General features: G+C 36.0%; 2 protein-coding genes across 3 annotated transcripts; one reads left to right on the top strand and one right to left on the bottom strand.

Annotated features, from left to right (window-relative positions):
- Positions 1-1833: 1833 nt before the first annotated feature.
- Positions 1834-15029, top strand: LOC137392289 (alpha-aminoadipic semialdehyde synthase, mitochondrial-like). Of its 2 annotated transcripts, XM_068078961.1 has the most exons (21): positions 1834-2107; positions 2495-2671; positions 2764-2916; positions 3162-3308; positions 4019-4097; positions 4212-4339; positions 4808-4959; positions 5368-5490; positions 6145-6256; positions 7773-7832; positions 8344-8414; positions 8562-8680; positions 9407-9647; positions 10765-10938; positions 11105-11180; positions 11316-11476; positions 11772-11874; positions 11956-12071; positions 13323-13411; positions 13674-13859; positions 14557-15029. In XM_068078961.1, the coding sequence occupies exons 1-21, from the start codon at positions 1874-1876 to the stop codon at positions 14673-14675; spliced, it is 2820 nt and encodes a 939-aa protein (XP_067935062.1). In that variant the 5' UTR covers positions 1834-1873; the 3' UTR covers positions 14676-15029. The 2 variants fall into 2 exon arrangements, with proteins under 2 accessions (XP_067935062.1, XP_067935063.1); XM_068078962.1 differs by lacking the exon at positions 1834-2107 and having other exon boundaries at positions 2586-2671; positions 2772-2916.
- A 615-nt stretch (positions 15030-15644) lies between these two features.
- Positions 15645-22339, bottom strand: LOC137391515 (tropomyosin-like). The gene is made up of 8 exons (XM_068078018.1): positions 22283-22339; positions 21291-21446; positions 19525-19613; positions 18500-18735; positions 17539-17714; positions 17023-17136; positions 16214-16381; positions 15645-15857 (listed from the first exon to the last, which is right to left on the bottom strand). The coding sequence occupies exons 1-8, from the start codon at positions 22337-22339 to the stop codon at positions 15765-15767; spliced, it is 1089 nt and encodes a 362-aa protein (XP_067934119.1). The 3' UTR covers positions 15645-15764.
- Positions 22340-23863: the final 1524 nt, after the last annotated feature.

Below are 23863 nucleotides of genomic sequence, written 5' to 3'. Positions count from 1 at the left end.
ACGCACAGTCTTAAAAAGATTAGTGAAACTTCTATTTATGATAAAAACCTTATCACGGTGAAGGTTGTTTACGGATGGCTGTTTGCCGTTTCTTTACATCGTATTTCTTTACAATTTTTGCATAACAAAATATCGGTATATTTAAATATTTAATAAAATGTGGTAGTAAATAATTTTGTTTTTAGTTTTTGTTAACGAGGAATATAAATTTCTCTGACATTGAGTTGGAACAAAATACAGTAAAACCAAGCGTGATAAAAATTTACAAACACGTTTCACGAATTTACAGATTCCGTTTTCAGATTATAACCGCAAGTTTATTCATTCAACATGTCTAATTTTTAGGTTCATTCAAGTCAATTTTTACCAAGTTTATGCCACTAAATTTAGAATCATATGTATCAAAACTGTTACCAACTGCATGTTTTCACCGGTATGCAATAATTAAGTTTCAGATTGTTCACGTTAAATCACTCACCACTAGCAAAACGCGGTTTTAACCCGTTTTTCAATTTTATATCCTGAGTTTTTACAATGCGGCACAGCCAAATGCAAAGTCTGAACTTTTGCTTGTATGACAGTAAAATATACATGTGTACATCAGTTTACTGTAGTAAAGATGCACACCTGACCCTACAAATTACGAGAAAAACCGTAAAAATACACAAATAACAGCATGAATTACAAGCATCAGCAATTTAATTATTAGTAGGTGGTTACGTTAGCATCTTCTTTACAATATTTGTAAAAAAGCTAATTGGTATTTTCTGTGGATGTTCCCCTGATTTACAGTGTACACAGGATGTCAAATGTAACATCATGTTAGGTAACTGCACAGTTGGGTGCAACTGCTAAATGCATATTGACACAGAATGGTTCATTTATTGAGCAACAGAAAATGTTGGAACAAGCTATTTAATAAATGGTATGATGTATCGACCCCTGAATAAGTTGTGTTGTGTATTGTTGTTTGCAATTGCATGTTTTGTATACTTTTTTAATCGGCACTGATTTCTTTCAACAATACATTTTGCTTACTACGTAGTGATTGGGTATCCCTTTGTAACAAATGCTGGCATTAGTTGAAGTAAAAGCTCAAGAATTTTTCATAGCTTTTCTGTCTCTGTTGAACAAGATCAAACTCCTTGACCAGAATAGTTTAATTATAATGTCGGGTTAAACATGATAAATGTTTAGCAATGTGCAGCCTTGTCTAGTGATGTTCATTATGTATTCAGATGTTATAAAATGCAAGCATAACTTGGATAACAATATGTTTCTAGGCTTTGAACAATATGAGTGTGCAAGCTGATGGATTTAGTGATTAATGCCAGGTGTTTTCAAAATATTCATGATATCACTCAATAGTTGTTAACAGTCATGTGAGTATCACTCTTACTTGCCCAAAGATCTCAAGACAGTGTCTTATGAGTGCACTTGGCATGAGGCTGGAGCACATACACCATCATTATTATGGATAGTTTCTCACAATTCTTTGCACTAAACTGCATAGCCTGGACCAAAGCAATTTCACAGCCAATATGGAATGGTTGTCAGATCCTTTTTGGTTTTCTTTAGTTTCTTTGATCTTTGCTTTTAGAACTGTAATGTTTTTATAATGTGTTCAATGAGGCATTCTCATTTTTAGATAAAGTACATTTTGAAGGATTTGGGTTACGTCTCCCAAATGGTTTGGACATAAAGTTTGGGCATAAGATCTGAAATGATCCACTTCAAATGGCTGCTATGCTGCACACCGCCGATAATGGCTTTGTATACTTTTCGGAATTCTGCATTGTACAATAAATTACTTGAGTACATATGATTGTTGCAGGATCCGAAGGAGCGGTTCTATGGTGGCTCAGCCTGCAACATGTCGTACCGTAACACTCTCATAAAGTATTGCTCGTCGCCATTTCTAACTACAAGACGATTTGTGAGCATGTCAAGTTTCATAAACTCCAAACCTACAATCGCTATCAGGCGAGAGGATAACTCCGTCTGGGAAAGAAGAGCTCCGTTATCACCATCAGATATTCGATATCTGGTGAAACAAGATATAAATGTGGTTGTTCAGCCAAGCAACAGGCGCGCATACTCCATGGAGGTATGTATGGGGTCGGTACCACTCTGTGTCAAAGAGGTATTCACATCTTTTGACAAACATTTGTGATGGTTTTAATGCTACCTTCAATACATGTTACTAGATTTGCGAATTATTTAACTGTCTTGGTAGGGTAAACTCGGGCAATGCCACTTTTTCAATAGCTGTTCCATATTGCTGCTTCAACTTAGGAATAGGGTAAAAATCTTGTGCTGCACCTGAACCAAAATTACTGGTAGGTTGTTAGCTAACAACAAGCTCAATTCTGGGCTGTTGCTGCCATATTGTAGTAGTCAGGCCCTTAAACCGCTCTGCTATTACTCATCTTTGATAGTTGGATGTATACTTTTTTCATATGATAGCCGTTTCATGTTGACATCTCATTTTAAGGAATATCGACAAGCTGGTGCAATCATAGATGAGGATCTAACTTCAGCATCTCTCATACTCGGTGTCAAGCAGGTTCCAATTGACAATCTCATTCCAGGTAAAACCTATGGTTTTTTCTCCCACACCATCAAAGCACAGGAAGCTAACATGAGTTTACTGGATGCCTTATTAGAAAAGGTGAGGATTTTATCTTGGAGTTATCCTTTTCTCATACTTAATGTTGTTTTAACCTCTTGAAGTCCTCATCTACTTGTTGTTGGCACTTGCAGAACATCAGACTTATCGATTATGAAAGGATCTGCAATGCATCTGGTATTCGAACTGTAGCGTTTGGTAAATACGCCGGAGTCGCAGGGATGATTAATATTCTGCATGGACTTGGCCTACGCCTCCTAGCTCTGGGTCATCATACGCCATTTATGGTAGGCAGCTCTTGTGCACCTTCTCAAATAATCTTTACTTAGTAGTTTCAATTCTTTATGTATAAGTTTGTAAAGTACATAGGCTTCATTAGAAAGTCTTCTATTATTTTACTACTGATGCCAAGGATCTAATGATTCGTCATTACATAACGAATAGATGTTCCCCTTGTATGAATGACTCACAATTAGAACTTTTTGTCCGAGTTTTTATAAGAATTGTGTAATAGTTCTGTTCCTGTTGATAGTATGTCGGACCAACCCACAACTACAGGACTAGTGAACTGGCAAGGCAAGCTATCAGAGAAGCTGGCTATCAAATATCTCTAGGAATGCTGCCACAGTCAATCGGCCCACTGACCTTTGTCTTTACCGGAGCTGGAAATGTATCTCAGGTACATCCTTGAGTAGTTTCAGCAGTAACTAGGAGGTGTATTGAGCAGGTAGTAATGATGGCAACAGTTAGCTATTTGTTCCTCATTACCCTCAGCTAATCAGTTTGATGAAATGGACTCAACAGCATCTACATAATTATGCTCCCCAACTTACGAAGTTCCAAATGGCCATTCGTTAAGCAAACTTATTCGCAAGTTTTCTTGGTTCGGTATACCGTACGTAACGTATTTTTAAGGATTATATAAGTATGTTTAAGGCTTGTATAGTAACCTATATTGGTTTGTAATGTTTTTAAAAAAACACTAAATAATAATAAAACAATATGCTCTATAAAGATGTGTACAACTGGAGAGAAACAGTACTACTATAAAAGAAATGCTACTGCATTTTTTCAAAAGTGTTGCTGTGCGTTGCGAATACATTAGCGGTATAATTATGTAGAAAAATTGAACTGAAATTTAATGCTTATATAAAACTTTTTATTTAATAATAGTTGCGAAAGAGAAAGGAACTAAACAGAAGCGGTGGAAAGCTGCATTACTTGGAAAAAGGTGTGCAATACAAAATTTAACTTGCGGCATCTCTGAATGAACATTTTGACATACGCACAACACCGTTCGTATCTACATTGTTTGTAACACCAATATTCATAAGTAGGGTAGTATCTGTACATTTGTTATCTAATAATAAGTGAGATGCGCTCTTGCAGGGAGCCCAAGAAGTGTTTAGAGAGCTGCCTGTGGAGTTTGTGGAGCCTCAACACCTGTCTAACGTTGCTCAAAGGGGAGGTAAGAGTTTTACCTAAAAGCTTTTTTGGCGATTAAATTGGTAATTGTTTAATAGTTTATGGGCCTTGCATTCTCAAACATCGACTAATTTGTGGTTCTCACATGTGTTTGTAGGGACAAACAAAGTCTATGGATGTGTCGTTGATATGAAGGATCATCTCGTCAGAAAAGATGGCGGATCCTTTGATCCCGTAGAATTTCAAAAATATCCGGAGAAGTATGCTTCCAACTTTTCAAGAAAGGTGAGGAAATTCGATTATTGTTGAGTTGAGCAGATTCTACTGCATTTACCATCATTCATCTTTTTTCCAATATCTTATTGCGTGTTTATATTGTATTGTTTATCAAGTTTTTATACAATGCCAATACAGAGGTCTATTCAAGTCAGTTGGGTAGTAGTTCTCTTTAGGAAGGTTTCAATTTCATTAAATGGGTCATACAGAGGCTCAAGTAGTCCTTTTCCCTTCTGCAACTCTTTGTTAGTGGCCATTTTTACCATCACATAAGCGAGAAAAGGAAAACAGATGATGAGTAAAACAGTTTTTCTTTAATTGTATTAAAAGTTGATGAATTAACTACTGGTATTGCATCATTGAAACCATACTACAACCGTATTTGCGGCTTGATGGCAATACTCCATAGCTCAACGGTTACCTATCTGTCCTGCGGCAGCTGATTTTTAAAAGCGTATTTTTGTTTTAACATTATAGATAGCTCCCTATGCCTCTGTGATCATCAACGGGATTTATTATGCTCCTAACGATCCCCGTCTCATCTCCATACCTGACTGTAAGGAGCTGCTGCAACCTAGTGATATGCCGTGGTTGCCCACCAGCTCTGGCTGTCCCCGGCTTCCCCACAGGTATATAATATATCAACTATTGCTACTTTGTATATGTAAGGATGAAGTGAGATGAAGCTATGAGAATCTGATTTCACAAGTGAACATCGATCATTGATTCGCTCACTTAGTTCTTTTCAATTCTCTGCGTGTATGCTTTCACGCCTCTTAGTCGTTCTTTATGCAAACGTATTATGGTGAATCTTTAGGGTGACTACACTGGTTTACTACAGTCTTTCTGGACTGTGTGTCTCTAGCATCTCTATCTATCATATCTTGTCAGCATTGAAGGCATATTTACAAACCGAATTATCTGTATTTATTATCAAGCTTATCCGTAGGGCTATTGATCAAAACTTTTCTATGTAAACAAGAGTATTTCAGTAGCACTCAGTCAAATAGTGTTTCTTCCGATTGTGTTTCTATCAGGTTGCTGGCTCTGTGTGATATCTCAGCTGATCCTGGTGGATCACTCGAGTTTATGCAGAGCTGCACAACTATTGACCACCCATTCCTGCTATATGATGCGCAGAGCAACACCAATAAAGAAAGGTAATTACAGGTGATACCAACATTGGTTTAGCTTGTTGTAATTACCTCAAAATATTGCACCAGTATGTTTGTTTTCTGTTCTTTGGTAGCTAATCATGAAGTTGGATTAAGCATATACACTTTTCAAACAATGGCGATAGTTTGAACTGCTGTAGAGTCAAGTGGATTAGAGGCTAGTTGAATTTCAAAAATCCTTTTTTTTGTACAACTTATGCTGTATTGTCATTTGTCATTGCTTATGTGAGGTAATGGCAATAGCAGCAGGTCATTATTCTTGTCATTAACTGAAAATGCAGTAACTTATAAAATTCAAAACTTATTTTTGTTTGGGTTTAATCGTTTGACATCTATCGACATGTGCAACTTTTATCATGATGGACACCGTGATCTTTAGTTCTCAACTATTGGTGACAGTTAATTTTCGTTTATCTATGCGTGATGTACAGCTTTAGTTAACAGTTTATTGACATCCAAGGCTTTTAAGAAGCTAATATTATTGTTTCAATTTACAATTGTGACATTTTGTTGATTGCATAAGAGAGTGAATAGTCTAATCACTTTTTACATATCTATGTTTTGCATAGTTTTCTATTGATCACTGTTTCTGAGCTTGTAAAAAATGTTTTAAAACTCCTGTCTCTATACGGATTGTAGTTTCTCAGGCCCTGGAGTTCTCATTTGTTCAATCGACAACATGCCAGCTCAGCTTCCTCAGGAAGCCACAACATATTTTGGGTCTTTACTTCGTCCGTACACTCTGGATATGGTAAGTACAACTTTTATGATGAGTACATCTATGGTATCTTAAGTACATATTTGATATGGTATGTACATCTTTTATGATGAGTACATCTATGGTACAGTAAGTACATATTTGATATGGTATGTACATCCTTAACTCCTTGATATAGCAAGTACTGTTTTAATATAGTAAGTACATATTTGATATGGTTAGCACATCTCTGATATGGCTTCTACGTCTATGATATTGTAAGTCTATCTATGGTATAGTACGTGCATGTATGGTACAGTAAGTACATATTTGATATGGTATGTACGTCCTTAACTCTTTGATATAGCAAGTACTTATTTAATATAGTAAGTACATATTTGATATGGTTAGCACATCTGTGATATGGCTTCTACATCTATGATATCGTAAGTCTATCTATAGTATAGTACGTGCACGTATATAGTCAGCACATCTATGATATCGTAAGTCTATCTATGGTATAGTACGTGCACGTATATAGTCAGTACATCTATGATATGGCAAGTACATGCTTTATCGGTTAGGTTCTTCCTTAATATTTAACCACATAACGGTATGTAGCCCCGCCTCAGTTTTGGTCCACAGTCTGTTCCAATAGGCTTGTCGAAAAATTGGTTGTCCGATTTCTGAAGCTAATTTTCTCCAATACAAATAATCTTCATCTTTTCCAGGATTAGAAAAATTTTTCAAGCATTTATCTTTTTATTTTACAGCATATATTCTCATTATCTATATTGATAGAGTAGGTAATATGTAAATTACACCGAGTTCCTCATAAATACTCTATCGATAAAGAAGGCTAGGCTGAAGAATGTACTGTCATATCTGTAGCAGCTCACACCCAATCTTGGTTTTTCCAATTGGCTGATTGTGCAAGGTAAAAAAAAATTTAAAATACTTTGTGACTTTTATTCAAACGGAAGCTAAAAATCATAAACTAATACACTAATAAAAAACACAAAATACAGTGAGTATTTTAAAACCTCAACAAACATGACAGCGTACAATGGATAAATATTAAATATAAAGGAAAGAAAGAATCAATTGGCAACTGAGCGACACTGCCAGGTTTTCTTAACATATATCGGAGGTATTTCAGGTCTAAAGTTTTGTTCAACATTTAAAAGTAAAAAACTTTACATTTTTTGTTGGAACTTTAATTTGTTTGAGTTCTGAGATATTTAAAACCGAGGGTGGGCTGTAGTGAGTATATCGAACACTCTTTGTTAGTTACACTAGTGATGCACGTAGTTTTCCAAGTTGAGGTAAATATGTTTTCTATGGTAAGTGTGCTTTTGAAACAAAAGTCTCTCTAAATAGTGAGACTTCTTATTTACACGTCTATTTTTAAATATACTATTACTCCATGATTTATACAAACTTGACAATGTCCTTCATTATCCTGTACTACTACAGCAAGTACAGATAGAGGCAAGACTGACTCACTCAAGTCTCACTTTATGTTCAAACGCAGCAATGATAAAGGAGTTGCTACGCTCGTTATTTGTAGTTGGCGCTTGCTGAGATGAAGCCTCTAAAGGAGACGGCGTGTTCAGACGATGTGAAGAATGTAAGTTCTGAGGCTATTCAACTTAGTACTCCAAGTCACTTTGTGATGTATTGCATATGATAGACTACGTAAAATTCACTTAGTGTTGTATCGCATAAGATAGACTACGTACAATTCACTTTGTGTTGTATCGCATAGGATAGACTATGTACAATTCACTTTGTGATGTCTCGCATAGGATAGACTACGTACAATTCACTTTGTGATGTCTCGCATAGGATAGACTACGTACAATTCACTTTGTGCTGTCTCGCATAGGATAGACTACGTACAATTCACTTTGTGCTGTCTCGCATAGGATAGACTACGCACAATTCACTTTGTGTTGTATCGCATAGGATAGACTACGCACAATTCACTTTGTGCTGTATCGCATAGGACAGGCTATGTACAATTCACTTTGTGATGTCTCGCATAGGATAGACTACCTAAAATTCTATTTAGTTTTCTGCGTTTGTTCTAATAATTATTAGAGATCAACTCACTAATATTTGCTGTTGTATCCATACAGGCTGTCATCACCTCCCATGGTCAGCTCACTCCCCACTTCACGTATATAGCTGACCTACGGAATACAAACAGGTATGTAGTTGTCTGCTCGTGCCTGTCATAGTCAAACTGAGGTGTTGTTAGCTTAGGCTCTATAATTCTCTTGTATAAATACATCATTTGCGTTTGTTTATGATGTCACAGTTTCGGTCCTGTCACTGACTTGTCTATGATTTGTAGAGAAAGGAATGCGAGGATATCGGGTAGCTCTAGGAAGAAAGTCTTATTGCTGGGTGCTGGTTATGTCTCGGCTCCATGTGTAGAGTATCTCACATCTGATGGAATAGCTGTCACTGTAGGTGGGTTCCCTTTATGTTCATGTGTGGTGCTTGAGCACAATCTATTAGGACGGCAGGTTTGCTGGTGCTTTGATATTGGAACCTATTGGTTGCTGTTGCATTGTGTTGGGCTGATCTGCTGCAGATTTTATAGTCAGTAGCAGCTACCATTATGCGCTATGGGAGTCTAACCATATCCGTAACACAATGACAGTTTGTGAGATGAAACTGCTAAATTTCTGGAATTATGTCAATGCAGGTTTCTGAGTTCCAAACATGGATAAACTGAGTTCTAGTGGATAATCTACTAGAAAATAATATGTTGTCTTCTTTATTAGAACACCTGATCTTGAGGATGTTTATCAACTCTAGTAATACATAATACTACAATGACTAAAGCAATGTTAGCTTACAGTCAATGTGTCTACGCTCCACTACATAAAAACTGTTTAGAATTTCCAATTGGCGGCTTTGTGGCTTCTTTGCCTTTGCAATAAAACTAGAAAAGATTAGTTAGTTCTTGTATTTCAAGCAAATGGTTCAGATATTTGTTACAAAGCCTAACTTGCAAGAGGCTATCCTAACTGATAAGGAGGTAGCCAAGCTAGTTGATGAGTGAAGTGACCTGTTTTTATCAATTGTCTCTCTGTTAGTCATACTAATTTTTTACCATGGAAATTAATCTCTTGTGAAGTCTACCGGTTTGTCTTGTCAGCTCTTGTGAATGGTTTACTCGTTATGTTGCAGCGTCCGCCCTGCAGCAAGAGATAGACGCTTTGGCTAGTCGGTTTGAGAACACATCTCCTGTGCTTATTGACATGCAAAGCGATCAGGAGGTTATTGAGAAGCTGGTGGCTGAGCACGACTTGACCATCAGCCTTCTTCCTTATGCTTATCACCCGGAGGTGGCAAAGATGTGCATCAAACATAAGAGAAACATGGTGACAGCCAGCTATGTCAGCCCTGAGATGGCTGCGCTGCATAGACAGTAAGATGCTCCTCATTTATGCTCAGTATTTGATGTGTTAACATATTGATGGCAGCGTAAGCTTCATGCCGCATCAGTCTTCAACCGGGCTTATTTTTGTCAATAGCAATGAGAGTTGGTACAGTTATACCTCGTCATATGAGCTTAGTGCATTCTGGGTCTGAGCTCTTGTGTCAATGCGCTCAGATTTCGATGCAATATTTTCTATATAAAGTAACTAAATGCAAATTAATCCCTTCCCATGCGATGGAAAACTACCTAAAACAGCATATTACGATGGAAAAGCGTGTTTTTGATTGTTGTAATTCACTACCTACGCTCGCAAAGCAAAACAATTACCTTTTTAGTGGTCATGATCTGCAATAAAATGTAACATTACTATGTACAGTACTATATGGAGTTTTTACCTTCGAGACAGGCTCAACGACTGATGGCAGTGTGAGAAAGGTTTTACCGCATTCAGTACACTAGACTTTTTTGTGACCTCACATAACATAAACTTTAAGTTTAACTTCAATGAATTTAGCTTAATAAACGCACACATTTAAAGCTAAGTTTTAATCTTTTACTTAACTTTAACTTTGTCATCGTCTTAATGTTTTATTATCTGTTTCCGACTTGACGCTTTTTCCTCACTTTCACTATAACTTTTAGCCGACCTTATTGTAACGTTTTTAAATTGATGCAATGAGAAAAACCTATCGATGCTGTTCTCGGAAACAGCCTCTCACATACTTAGCCTTTTAATGGCCATCAAGAACTGGCTCGTATCTCGAAGGCTTCTCATATCTAAAGGCAGTAACTCGCTCGAAATACTTAGCTAACTCAAGAGTATTGTAAGCCACTTGAGTGCGTTTGTTTTTGGGACACTCTTCATTCTCTCTGTATTCTACTTTCCATGTGATTCCTTATTATTCAGTCGTCTATATTTACTGGTTCTGTGTCTGATTTGAAGAGCTGTAGACGCTGGAGTAACAATAGTTAATTCCCTATTATTCAGTCGTCTATATTTACTGGTTCTGTGTCTGATTTGAAGAGCTGTAGACGCTGGAGTAACAATAGTTAATTCCCTATTATTCAGTCGTCTATATTTACTGGTTCTGTGTCTGGTTTGAAGAGCTGTAGACGCTGGAGTAACAATAGTCAATGAGGTTGGAGTCGATCCAGGCATCGACCATCTGCTAGCCATGGCATGCTTCCGTGAAGCTGATGAAAAGGGAGGAAAGATAGAGTCTTTTGAATCTTGGTGTGGTGGGCTGCCGGCAGCAGACTTCTCTGCCAACCCTCTAAGGTTAGTTCTTGGACTTCTATTATAACAAATCCCATCTTAAAGAAACTTTTGTGTTCTGATCCAAAATAAACACGTAATATAGTAACTACAGTAGGTTAGTCATTTTGATGCTACTATCATTTTATCATGTTGGCATCTTAAAAAATGATGCGCTTTGCTTTTACAGATACAGATTCAGTTGGAGCCCTAAGGGAGTGTTGAACAACTTGAAGGCTGGTGCTAAGTGGCTTGAAAATAATGAGGTAGCTGGAGTTGTCTTATATCTGCTCATCAAACTTCTATGTGCTCTTCTATTTGAGTTATTATATTTCTATTCTCTTTATTTGTGTTTGCTATGATATAAGCATTGCAATATTTTTCTTGTTTGCACTTTGAAGCTAAAGGAAATATCCCCAGGTGGTGCTCTGTTATCTAACAGCCGTTCACTCGATTTCTTACCTGGGTTCAACTTGGAGGGGTTTCCCAACAGAGACTCGACAGCTTACAGTGAAATCTATGGTATAGAAAAGGCCCATACCATTCTTAGGGGTACTATCAGGTGAGTTATGAAATATCTAGCTCTCCCAGGAGCGACAGTTAAGTTTATGAGACTAGTTAGGTAGAGATCATGAGATTGCCTCTAATCGGACCAACATGGTGCCATCAGTAGCATGCCATTTGAGCATTTCCTACTATTCAGATGTATTTAACCACCAGGTACACTATTGTATACACTTCATCTACGGATTTCTTTTAAATCTGCGACCCAATCTGTAGTTTGTTCGACAAAAACAGCTTCAAAGTAGTTTACCCGTTGTAAAGTCAACATTTTTGCATATTTTCGAGTGTTTTAGGTTCAAAGGCTTCTCTGACGCCGCTAAAGCTCTCGTTGCTCTCGGGCTAACAGAGAGTGATATCGTGCCCAACCTTCATCCCAAAGGCCCACCGATTACATGGGTATGTTGGATACATGGTGGTTTCTCTGTAGTATCATGGAGCTGCCGGAGTCGTCTGCTCAATGAAATGTATGCTTTTTAGAAAGAGTACATATGTGAAAAGCTGGGTCTTAGCCGTGATGTTATGGTGGACACTGCTCGTGACAAGCTGCTGCAGTCTCTTGGCAATGACGTGACTCAGACTAACTGTATCCTCGAGTGAGTTAGAATATTGCCAAAGCTTTGTTCAATTGCATTTCGTAAACACATTCCTACATCGATTGAGTTCTATCGGGAATGTCGTTACCAGGTAATCATTTGTAGCTGGTGGACCAAAACTATGTTGGATCTTCATAGATTTACAGTGGCCAAATATTGCTCGATTTCATTGATATATTTTTATAATCAGACCTATTTGATTTTTATAAGATTCCTTGATTATGTTAGGTTCATTTTATCAAAAGTATGGCGCCTTACAGTGCCTCGCGTTGCGTGTTCACAACTCGAGTTGTACAACTCGAGTTGTACAACTACATGTATGTTGTACAACATAGTTGTACAACTATGTAAACCTGTTTGGGAAAAAAATTTGCAGCCGGGCAACTTCTTTTTCAAATGAAAAAAGAGTCATCTCTCTAGAATCTGACAAGAAACTGAATGAACACCGAAAATGAACATAGAAATTATTTCAACGGCGTTTAATGATGCACAAAAAAAATTCCATATAGCTAGAGAAAATGAAACGATGAGATGTTCTCAAGCCGAGTTGTTGAACTCGAGTTGCTGTTGAAAGAACTCGGCTTGGGTTTTGATGAACTCGAGTTGTACAACTCGAGTTGTACAACTCGAGTTATATTTACAAACTCGAGTTGTACAACTCAAGTTGCAAACTCGGCACACTATAATTCGCCATTTAGTTGTAGTTTCACAGTACATACCTACATGGTTTAATTTCTATTAGCTAACTGGTGCCTATTGATGTACCATTGTTAATATAACCAGATCTACGGTTATGCTACCGTAATACCAATATATTGCACCTTACTTTTGAAAAGTCGCGTTGCGTGTTCACAACTCGAGTTGTGCAACTCGAGTTGTGAACACGCAACGTGAGGCACTGTAAGGCGCCATACGAAAGTGTGTGCAGTACAACATGCATAGAGGAGTTTTCTAGACGCTACTGAATATCCAAAAAGCTATTTTCACAAAGTAACTCCAGACTTTGTTATAACTTGGTACTTGTGACAGTCTTAAAACCCTTTATTGATATAAACATAATGTCTACAGTGTATATTTCTGTCAGAAGAACAAAGAGGTGGAAGATCAATTTAGTGTAGTGGAAATGTAGCTATTCATTCATGGATATCAGTTCCGTCAACCATTGGCTATTGACGGACTTCCTGCGGACTCCTCAAGTTATATTTAGAATGAAGTGATACATTTGTTTTAAAGTTCTCCTCAAAATTTTAGTTTAGGACTTCTGTCAGAGGAGGAAATGGACAAGAGAGGGACGCCCATAGACACCCTCTCTAACTATCTAAACAAAAAGTTGGCTTTTGGTGAGATTCAATGAATTTCCACTTTATTTGCATGGATATTCGGCAATGTTGCTTTATATGCCAGCTTTTCATTCAATCATTTATTATGGATTGTAAGATTTTATAAAGAATATCTATTATAAACTGTGACCTTGACCTTATCATTGAAATTTTTGTTTGATAATGGTTATAATAGGTTGATAATAGTTTGTACTTTAATTTGTTGATGTACATTGCTACATTTTAAAAACGTCACAAACAATTGCTGTATATTATATTACAGGTGACAAGGAGTATGACATGATCATCATGAGGCATGATGTAGGAATTCGCTGGCCAGATGGTAAAAGGGATATGCACCACATAGATCTCGTGGTCTATGGTGACCAAGATCATGAGGGTGGCTTTTCAGCCATGGCTAAGACTGTTGGTTATCCTACAGCCATAGCATCAAAGATGATTCTTGAAGGTCTGTAGGTCATTATAGCGAGTCTTTCAGCGCCTTTCTAATGATCAGTTTTTCGTGATATATTAACAGCTAAGAGAAGAGTTTCATGGTTTTCAAAATCACCAGATGGTGTGATTCGATATTGAAAATTTGCAGTACCAAATTTTATTGTCATCTATTTATAGTCGATTATTATTATTATTATTATCACGATAGTATTATTATGTAAAAAATCTTGTAAATTTTTGAAATATTTATTCGTATATTTTAACTTAAAATGAAACTATTCTGTATTCGTGATAGCTAGAAACATTCATTTCATGAATTCCCGTGTCCGTGGAATGAGCTTATTATAAGACTAGAAGGCTTGTGCATTTTAGTTCCAGTATCACTCGCTCTGAACTTCATCAGGTGGGAGATAAATCGCCATTACACGATTATAACGTTTATACGATTTGCTGTATCTTTTTAAATGGGGACAATTTTCAAATCGTCCAACTTCAAATTCGCCATCAAACAATTAAACTGCCGTTTGCCATACGATTATACGATTTGCAATATCTCTTCAAATTTCTTCAAATCTCTTTAAATTTGAAATTCGCCACCGAACAATTAAACTGCCATATCGTGAAGCTCTAGCTAGAAGTTATTCTGTTTGTCTGTCTGTTTATATATGTTTTCATTGCATAAACTAATATGCGAATGCTGAATGTTTTAGGAGAGATCCAAAAGCATGGAACAGTGCTGCCGCTCACCTCTGATATTTACCTACCTATGATCAAAAGGTTGCAATCTAAGAGAATTAAAGCAAGACAACACGTTACTCATCTTTCTTAATCTTCAAAAAACCGGTGTTATCGTGCTTCCACGGTGGTTATGGCCCCCCTGCATATTGGATCATTACAGATCTACCCAATAACTGTCTCTTAATGATATCTCTTGTTTCTTGGTTATAAAGATGGGTTGGTTTTATTATTCTCAAGAATTCTCACAAGATATAAGAGTCTCATTTTTAACAAGCTTTCGCTCATTAGTGTTTTTACTGTGCACCCAGTTAATCTCTTTACTTAGAAGCCATTTAGTTACGCATTGAATCTCATCCCTTTTTGTCATATATAGATCAGCTCTATGTTTCCTATAAAGTTTTGGAGGTTGTATTTTATACTTAATATAATATCTTGGTTATGGTCAGTCTGTTTATTTATTCTCTCTTGGTATGTTTGGGTGTCACATGTTGTTGATAGATGTAGTTGTTATAAGTTGGTCAGTCAGGTTTCCCAATCAGTGCTAAGAGAGCAGTCGTGGCTTAGCGGTCTACGACGCCTGGCCTGCAAACAAGACTGAGGTTGGATTCCAAAAAATGATCTATGTGGTGACAAAAATGATGTCCAACCTTAAAATGCTCTCAGCAACTAGGCTTGTCTCCAGTCGTTGAGGTCCTCCTGCCATTGGACTCCGACATGCCAAGATCGCAGAGCCATTGTTTGTGCAACGATTTTCTTTAAAACGCGCACAGCCTCTGCTGTAGTGAGCTAAGCAGAAATCATACTCGATTTTCGAGTGTGATTTCATGTACGTTTGGTTAATTCCATGTGGGGTTTTTATATGCTTAGTTAATTGAGTTTTAGTACATGTACTCGCTGTGAATTAATGAATACAATAGCTATTCATAGAAAAGCATTAATTTGTCATTGATGTTGTGACTGTAAGGTCGGATGAATAAAAGTTTCATTACCAGCTTAATTAACAGCATTTAGTCTAGATGAAGCTGCCGACAGCACTTGAGCAACAAGACTGTTTTGTCTGTGACACTGTACATGAAATTATTATTTAAACGTGACTCCCAATCATCACTATTTCACTAGGCACAAAAATAGGTTGCAAAGTCTTATATTACAGTCATTGTTCCTGCATCCGGCATACAGCTCACATCACCATATGTCTAGGCTTGTCCGTGTTCTTCTTGACTGGTATTTGATAAAGTCTCTCTTGTGCTGCCAGGGGTGATGCCGGCAGAAGCTAAAAATATATGTATAAAGACCTCACTTGTGAGCTCTGTTCAGAAGATATATGCATCAGGTTTTTTAATAACCAAAAAGGCAAAATTTGTAACAACACTACATAATTATGGGAATGCATTAAATTTCAAAGGTATTAGTTTCCCACTGTTGAATACAGAAGAACGCACAGCAGTATTGCATATTAAATTACAACATTGATGCAGCACTTCAATCACGAGTGCTCTATAGATTTTATCTTATAGTTTCTATGATAGATGTCACTCTTGACATTATTATAGATTCCTGAGGAATCTAATTATGTTTGTAGTCACATTTGCTGTCATAATTTGACCAATCTTGGTAAGTTTAACAAACCTGATCTTGCCGTTCTCGTTCTTCTAGCAGCTTTATACCCTTCCTTTCTTGTATCCAGTTGGCTGTCTGATTGGTGAAACTTGCTTTCAAAGCTTTATGCTGTTTTTTTTCATTTTCAAGTCTTTTCTGCAGCTCCTGTTTTACGATGTCACATCGCTGCCAACTGTGCTGTAGGTAAATTGATAATCACAGCATTATTATCATGAACTAACTGAAATTAACAGGCAAAATTTATCTTTATATTCTTGTACAATATTGTGATAAGACTATAATTATAAATTGTTTTTTACATAGTTAATACTTTACTGCTTTGTCGCATTTTCTTTTGTTCAAGCCGAGTCATTAGCATGTTATAAAGCACATCTTCAATATGTGGATATTAAAGGAAAGCTCCAGGAATATTTCATTACAACTTAAAGTGCCTGCCCTGTTAAAAGGTTAAAGTTTGATTCCTGTAAAGGCGACTAGTGGTGAAAAGAAGAGCATTTGACATTAGATTTTTAGGTACCCAAGCAACAAGCTGGGGCATATTCCAGGTTTTGCCAGTATGGTAGAGCAATCCTAAACTCCAGTGCACTCCTAAACACGCGGAGGCCTTCATTCAACTGTAGAACAACGACATGGCCTCTTAAAAAATAAGTGACATTAAGAGGCAGTTTTTTCATCTTTTACACTAGCAGTACATAGAACTGAAATGATGTGAATTTATAGGAAAAACCCTGCATGAGAAAGTAAATAGTGTCAGCTGTAATGTTGACAGCTGCACACAGGTACTTGACCCTATCACTCTACAGGTTTCTTTTCTATACCATTGCTTCTTCTCTTTCAGCATCTGCCCGCCTTGCTTGCTTTAAAAAGGCACTGTTGTCTTCAGTTACTCGTTGAATTGCCAATCTTAGCTTTTGATTTTCCTCCACGAGTATCTGGAACATAAGCAACATAACAGCATAAGTTACATGAAATATTTAAATACTGCTTAGAGTGGAAGGTATTTGATAACTTTACTAATTAAAGATTTTTATGTAAGGTCACTTGAGTGTTACTAAATTGTAAAATGTAGCTGTTACATAGCAACAAGAAAACAGATTTAACCAATCAAATGTAAAGCTATTTCCATGAGTTTTTATCGTTTTTAGGATTGTTATTAACCATTCTTAAGTCTTGCTAACATCTTTCTTGTGAGGAAGTGTTTTTATAAATAAAAATTTTTAACATATACTGTGACGTATTTAATTTTGGTACACATAAAACCAATAGTTTATTACTAAAAATTATTTGTAAATATATATTTTTATTGCATCTACGCTGGAAAATCTAAAACTCACCTCATTCCTACGAATTATGTCATTTGGTGTAGCTCCCCTTTTACCAGTAGTGCCTGGTGGCGGGTGTCTCATCTTACCCGGGTCTCCACCCTGACTGTAGTACATCTGATCATATCTGTCGATCACATCGTTGGCTAATTTAAGCTGATCAGCGCACTCCCGGCTTTTCTTTTCAGCTGTAAAAACAAACACATCTTCATTAAAGGAGAGAAGATCAAGGCTTCCTACATTGGTCAGAGCAGCTAATCTAAATAGTTAAGAAGAAATATATTGTTCTTGTTTTTCTGCGGCATATAATCATCACTTGTTTACTAAACTTACCTAGTTCTGTCCGAAGAAAAAAAAATACTCAGAAAAAAGGAGTTTGTGGATTACTAGGGTTACCAGTTTTAAGAAGCTAATATCGAAGAGTTATTACTGGGACTACTACCAATCTGCATAAGCCTGTTATCTCTGTAGTCATGGCAACTTGGGCGGGGTCTGAATAGAATACCTCTCTCAGAACTTAATGGAGCTTGAAGTTGACCCTGTCTTATGGATTCAAATGTTTTGATTGTAATTGCAACAAAAAACTTCTCTGTCAACACATTTTCTACTGCTGCACATGCAAACGCTTTGTAACCAGCAATCGTTATTGAACAAGCTCTGTTCGTTCACAGGCTTTAACACTGTTGTAATGCCACCTTGAGTGTTAGCAGCATGGACTGATTTCTAATAAAGAGTACATGCAAGTGATTCGCCTTAACTCATAAAGCCTTCAAATTCAGACCTTGGAAGTATGTCTTGTCAAGTACTGAGAGTAGAATGTCTGTATTTGCCTGCTCTAAGAACTAGGGCTAAACGAAACCAACAGGAACTGAAGCATTCTATAGTGGTAATTAGCATGGTTCTTGGTTCATACTAATCGTTAATAATTTTGACAGTCCAAAGAATCATTGTTATTTAATAAAGCAAAAAGTACCTCGCAATGCTCTCTTCTCGTACACATCCACCAGATTTGAGAGAGTCGTCTGTGATTTCTGCTGATCTTCTACCTGCTTTTTAAACGCCTGTTGGGACTTCTTTAGGTCTACTTTTTTCTCATGCAGTTCCAGCTCCTTCTTAATGTTCTGATTCTGAGAGTGAATCTTCCTCATGACATGCGCCTTGAATTCATAGGCTATATCTTGCTCTTCAGGAGTCAGCCGAAAGTCAGCGCTAATATAAAACAAGCTCATTTAATGTTGCTTAAAAAGGAAACCACAGGAAGAGTTATGTTTATAGTAAGTCGAGTTATAATGTAATTGCCTTATGGCTGGGTCTAATTATCTGTACTGTTTATTATAGAGTTATTTAGGTTATAAGACTGAGGAATAATTTAAATCAATTACTATGTGTTCTTAGAGAATATATGAGCCTTTGTACTACAATAAAATAGAGCAAATTGTATAAAGCAAATATATATTACATAAATTATAAATCATATTATATAAAATATAAATTATACAAAGCAAACCATATAAAGAAAACCTTAGCACAAATTCAATTTAATTGTGAAGGTCTGACCTAAAAAAATTTTAAGAATTATAAATCATATTATATAAAGTATAAATTATATAAAGCAAATCATATAAAGAAAACCTTAGCACAAATTCAATTTAAATGTGAAGGTCTGACCTAGAGATTTTTCAAGGCTTTAAAAAATTACTCGAGTCCATTCAATTCTCATCAAGCAATTAACAATTCAAATCCCAATTATTTTGCATCATAGATTATGTTAGAGTCGATTCAATTCAGGATTTAAGCATGCCCCTACAATTCACTTTTCAACTCTTGTGCAATTTCACACGGAACAACAAGAATACAAAAATAATCCTTGTGTTAGTAAAGTCGTGTTTGCTATTCACTATAGTATCTTAGGATTAGACCGAGAAAAATTACTAGGATGTTACACAAAACTATGAAAGATAGATAGATTTACAGAACATGAGTTAGTCAAATACTTACGCAAAGGCACTGACATTTTTCTTGCTGCCATCAGCTGATTTGGCAGCTGCCCTTGACTTATGCTCAATAGTTTCTATTTCCCTTTGTAACTGCAAGCAGAATAGTAAGTCAGCATATTTAAAAGAGAAAAAGAAACAACCTAAGCAATACATGACGTTTCTTCCTGTGCAACAGAAAAAGTTGATTGTAAATAATAAATAAATGTGCTGGTTTCCTGTTTACAAACACCGTTTAATTGCTTTTAATAACTTAATGAAACATACTGAATATACTGGTCATGTTAAGGAAGTGAAGTGATGAAGAAGCAAAACTCCTTATAGCTATCATACATTTACTACTATAATAGGTTTAGTAATCCTAACTTAATGAAACATGCTGAATATACTGGTCATGTTAAGGAAGTGAAGTGATGAAGAAGCAAAACTCCTTATAGCTATCATACATTTACTACTATAATAGGTTTAGTAATCCTAACTTAATGAAACATACTGAATATACTGGTCATGTTAAGGAAGTGAAGTGATGAAGAAGCAAAACTCCTTATAGCTATCATACATTTACTACTATAATAGGTTTAGTAATCCTAACTTAATGAAACATACTGAATATACTGGTTATGCTAAGGAAGTGAAGTGATGAAGAAGCAAAACTCCTTATAGCTATCATACATTTACTACTATAATAGGTTTAGTAATCCTAACTTAATGAAACATACTGAATATACTGGTCATGTTAAGGAAGTGAAGTGATAAAGAAGCAAAACTCCTTATAGCTATCATACATTTACTACTATAATAGGTTTAGTAATCCTAACTTAATGAAACATACTGAATATACTGGTTATGCTAAGGAAGTGAAGTGATGAAGAAGCAAAACTCCTTATAGCTATCATACATTTACTACTATAATAGGTTTAGTAATCCTAACTTTACTGATTAGGAAAGAGAACTACAAAGCTTGTTCAATAGAATTATCTTCTTTAGAATGTGAGACATCCGGTATGCAACGTTTATATTCTTTCACTAGTTTGAGATTACTACAACCAACCGTTTTGGTATTGTCCTTGACATTAATAATCATAACATGGCCTCTATGCATGCCGCAATGCTGGAAAATTGCATTTCAAGTTGAAAACAATTTTCTGTTTTATTCATGTAATGTGATTAGTTGATATTCAGAGCCACAGAAATTGCTTTCAACCTATTTAAGAGCGGCGTGTATGTTTAAATCTTAGCCTACTGAAGCCCACAGATGTCATATATGTACCTTAAGACAGAGAACGTGTATGTACCTTGAGACAGAGGGCATGTATATACCTTTAGACAGAGGGAGTGTGTGTACCCTTAGACAGAGAACGTGTATGTACTTTGAGACAGAGGGCATGTATATACCTTGAAACAGAGGGCGTGTATGTACCTTTAACCAGAGGGCGTATAAGTACCTCTAAACATAGGGCGTATATAAACCTCTAAACAGAGGGTGTGTATGTACCTCTAGACATAGGGCGTATATATACCTCTAAACAGAGGGCGTATATGTGCCTTTAGACAGAGGTTGTGTATGTACCTTGAGACAGAGGGCACGTATATACCTTTAGACAAAGAACGTGTATGTACCTTTAAACAGAGGGCGTGTATGTACCTTTAAACAGAGGGCGTATATGTACCTTTAAACAGAGGGCGTGTATGTACCTTTAAACAGAGGGCGTATATGTACCTTTAAACAGAGGGCGTGTATGTACCTTTAAACAGAGGGCGTATATGTACCTTTAAACAGAGGGCGTGTGTAGACTTAAGCTCACTGTTAATGACATCCTCTATTTCTCCTTTTCTCTTTTTGTCTTCCTCTCTCTGGAAGTTTCCAATGTGATCCAGCAGCTCATCATACTTATTTGCTGATTCCTTGAGGGCTATTTTTAGTTGCTGCCAAAATAAATCATGTCAAATATCTTTACAGCTCTGCTGCATAGCAGTACAACATTGAGTCTTGGTAGAACAACTTTTAAATTCTAACTCAAAAAGTTTGTCTTGCTGCAGTATTACTTCAAAAGGATATTTTATTTTGTCATATAAACTTTGCCATGTAAGCTTTGAAGTACTTGTTGTCATATGTCAGATGTCAGGTGAGCCTCAATTTTGACACTCTGAACTGCCAAATTTTGAGAATATTATTTTCAAGCCACTAATAGGAACACAAAAGCACAAAAGTTCAAGCTCAATGTAAGATTTCAACGTATTTCTCTAATTTACTCACAACTCATGCGCTTACTAAAGATTGTGAAATCTTGAAGTTGCTAGGTTCAGCCACCCTCTATTAAAAGATGTTATAAACTTTATGTACTCATTATCATTAGCTAGCTGCACTTGAAAACGAAGGCAAAATTTACATCAAATTGTAGCTGATATTTTAGCCTTTTACTGGTCTTAATTTCATTTGATCAACTTTTTTGACACAATCACAACTTTAATGTTCAGATTTTATCTCTCTTAAAACCTAGGAAAAAATGTAGTACTCGTTCTGAAGCATGTAGTGAATACGACAACTGTTTTAAGGCTCCTATTGAAAAAGTCCACTTTATTGTGACAAGTAACGACAGGTATCTGTTTACATATTTTCACCTATTTCCCTGAAAGCTTGGTTTAACTATGCTACAAATATCTAAAAGGCACCAGGTTAACATTAAACTCTATAATCTTTAGTTGGATGAGGTTATAATCCTTGTTTACTGAAAAAGATTTATATTTAATGTTATTCTTACCTTGACCTGGCCATCCGTAATCTTACTAGCAGATTTTGGCTTGCCAGTGTCAGCCATGTTGTATTCAGAGCTGGTTGCTTAGTAATATCAAGTGCCGCTCTCTATCCGTCTATATATTAAGTGCCTGCAGTATATGTGATTACATTGTGTTAGTTTACCTATTTACGCGGTAGGATACCATTCAACATGGCAGCACGCTGCATTGTTCTTTTGTAAATAGAAAATTATCTAGATAATACTATTGATTGTTAAAGAACTAGGATTAATTCATACATTCACAGACCTTAAACTGCAGTCACCTGCTCTCTACTTGACAGGCTTTCAGAAACTGAGAAAAAATTCAATACTATTGTTTGTTTGCAATAGGCCAATGTAAATGTTGCGTGTCAAAGAGCAACTAACAAATAGAAACGAATCATGGCAGTACATTGAACACAATTTAGCAATTAAAAATAACTTTTTATAGATTTTGTCAGGTTCAGGTAAACCATGATAAAGTTTTATATTCCTGTTAGTATATAAATTATTTAATATATTATATAGTTGATGCTGATTAGGTTTACTGATGATAACTCTTAAAATTATTGCACCGTTCTCATTTTGTGAACCTAATAACTTGACTAAATCCTCTCTAGCTGCTTTCATTTATATGTCTATACGTGAATTAATATTTATTTATAACAAAAAATTTTGAATAATGTACCTGTCCCACTTAGCTATACAATATTGAGCATTACAATAGAACTAGTGCAAGAGTAATTAATCACATGACCCCATCTTAAATTACGTCCTAAAAATAACAGACAATTAAAAAGATAAGTTCAATTGACGCCAACAAGCTAACATTTGCAGGCATCCCAATCTCACTCAAACCTTAATAATGAACAAACTAAAAGCTGTGCGCCAACAAGCTAACATTTGCAGGCATCCCAATCCCACTCAAACCTTAATAATGAACAAACTAAAGGCTGTGCACCTGAAATTTGTTCATATCCATAGGTACATTCCTGGATATAGCATTTCCAGCCTTTATTTGTTACTATTGGTGAGAAGCAATTATTTGGCCTGTCAAAATTATCAACCAGCGGTACGAACTATACTAAACACACATTGAGAAAGCTTCAATTCTGGTTGATTTTGTTTTATTTAGCCTTAAGTTCCTACAACAAGTAAATACAAACATTCAGACCTTGTTTCTTGACAAGACTTACTCTCAGAGTCTGAATTTTAAGGCTTTCTGAGTTCAAGTTTAATTTATTGAAGTTGATAACTTGTTATTGATTAGCTAATTGAATCAGAGTCTTGACTCAATTTCTCATGAAATTTTAAACAAGTAACCAAGGCTGCAAGTCAGAAAATACAAAGTAGATTATATTCCTTATTTCATGCGGTTTAATGAACAGAACTAGTTAAAAAGTTGATGAGTGTTGTACAGCCTAGTTCTATTTAACAATATTCAGCTTTCTTATAATATTTCCACAAATATTTTTTATGGAGTTTTTAACCAGACTGTTATACTTTTGAACAAATTATCAAACATCCATATTTCTATGAAGCTATTATTTTAGTTTCTAAATTAAC

Source organism: Watersipora subatra, chromosome 3, assembly GCF_963576615.1.
Source record: "Watersipora subatra chromosome 3, tzWatSuba1.1, whole genome shotgun sequence".
Taxonomy (NCBI): Eukaryota; Metazoa; Bryozoa; class Gymnolaemata; order Cheilostomatida; family Watersiporidae; genus Watersipora; species Watersipora subatra.
This window is presented reverse-complemented; position numbering and strand designations above follow the sequence as displayed.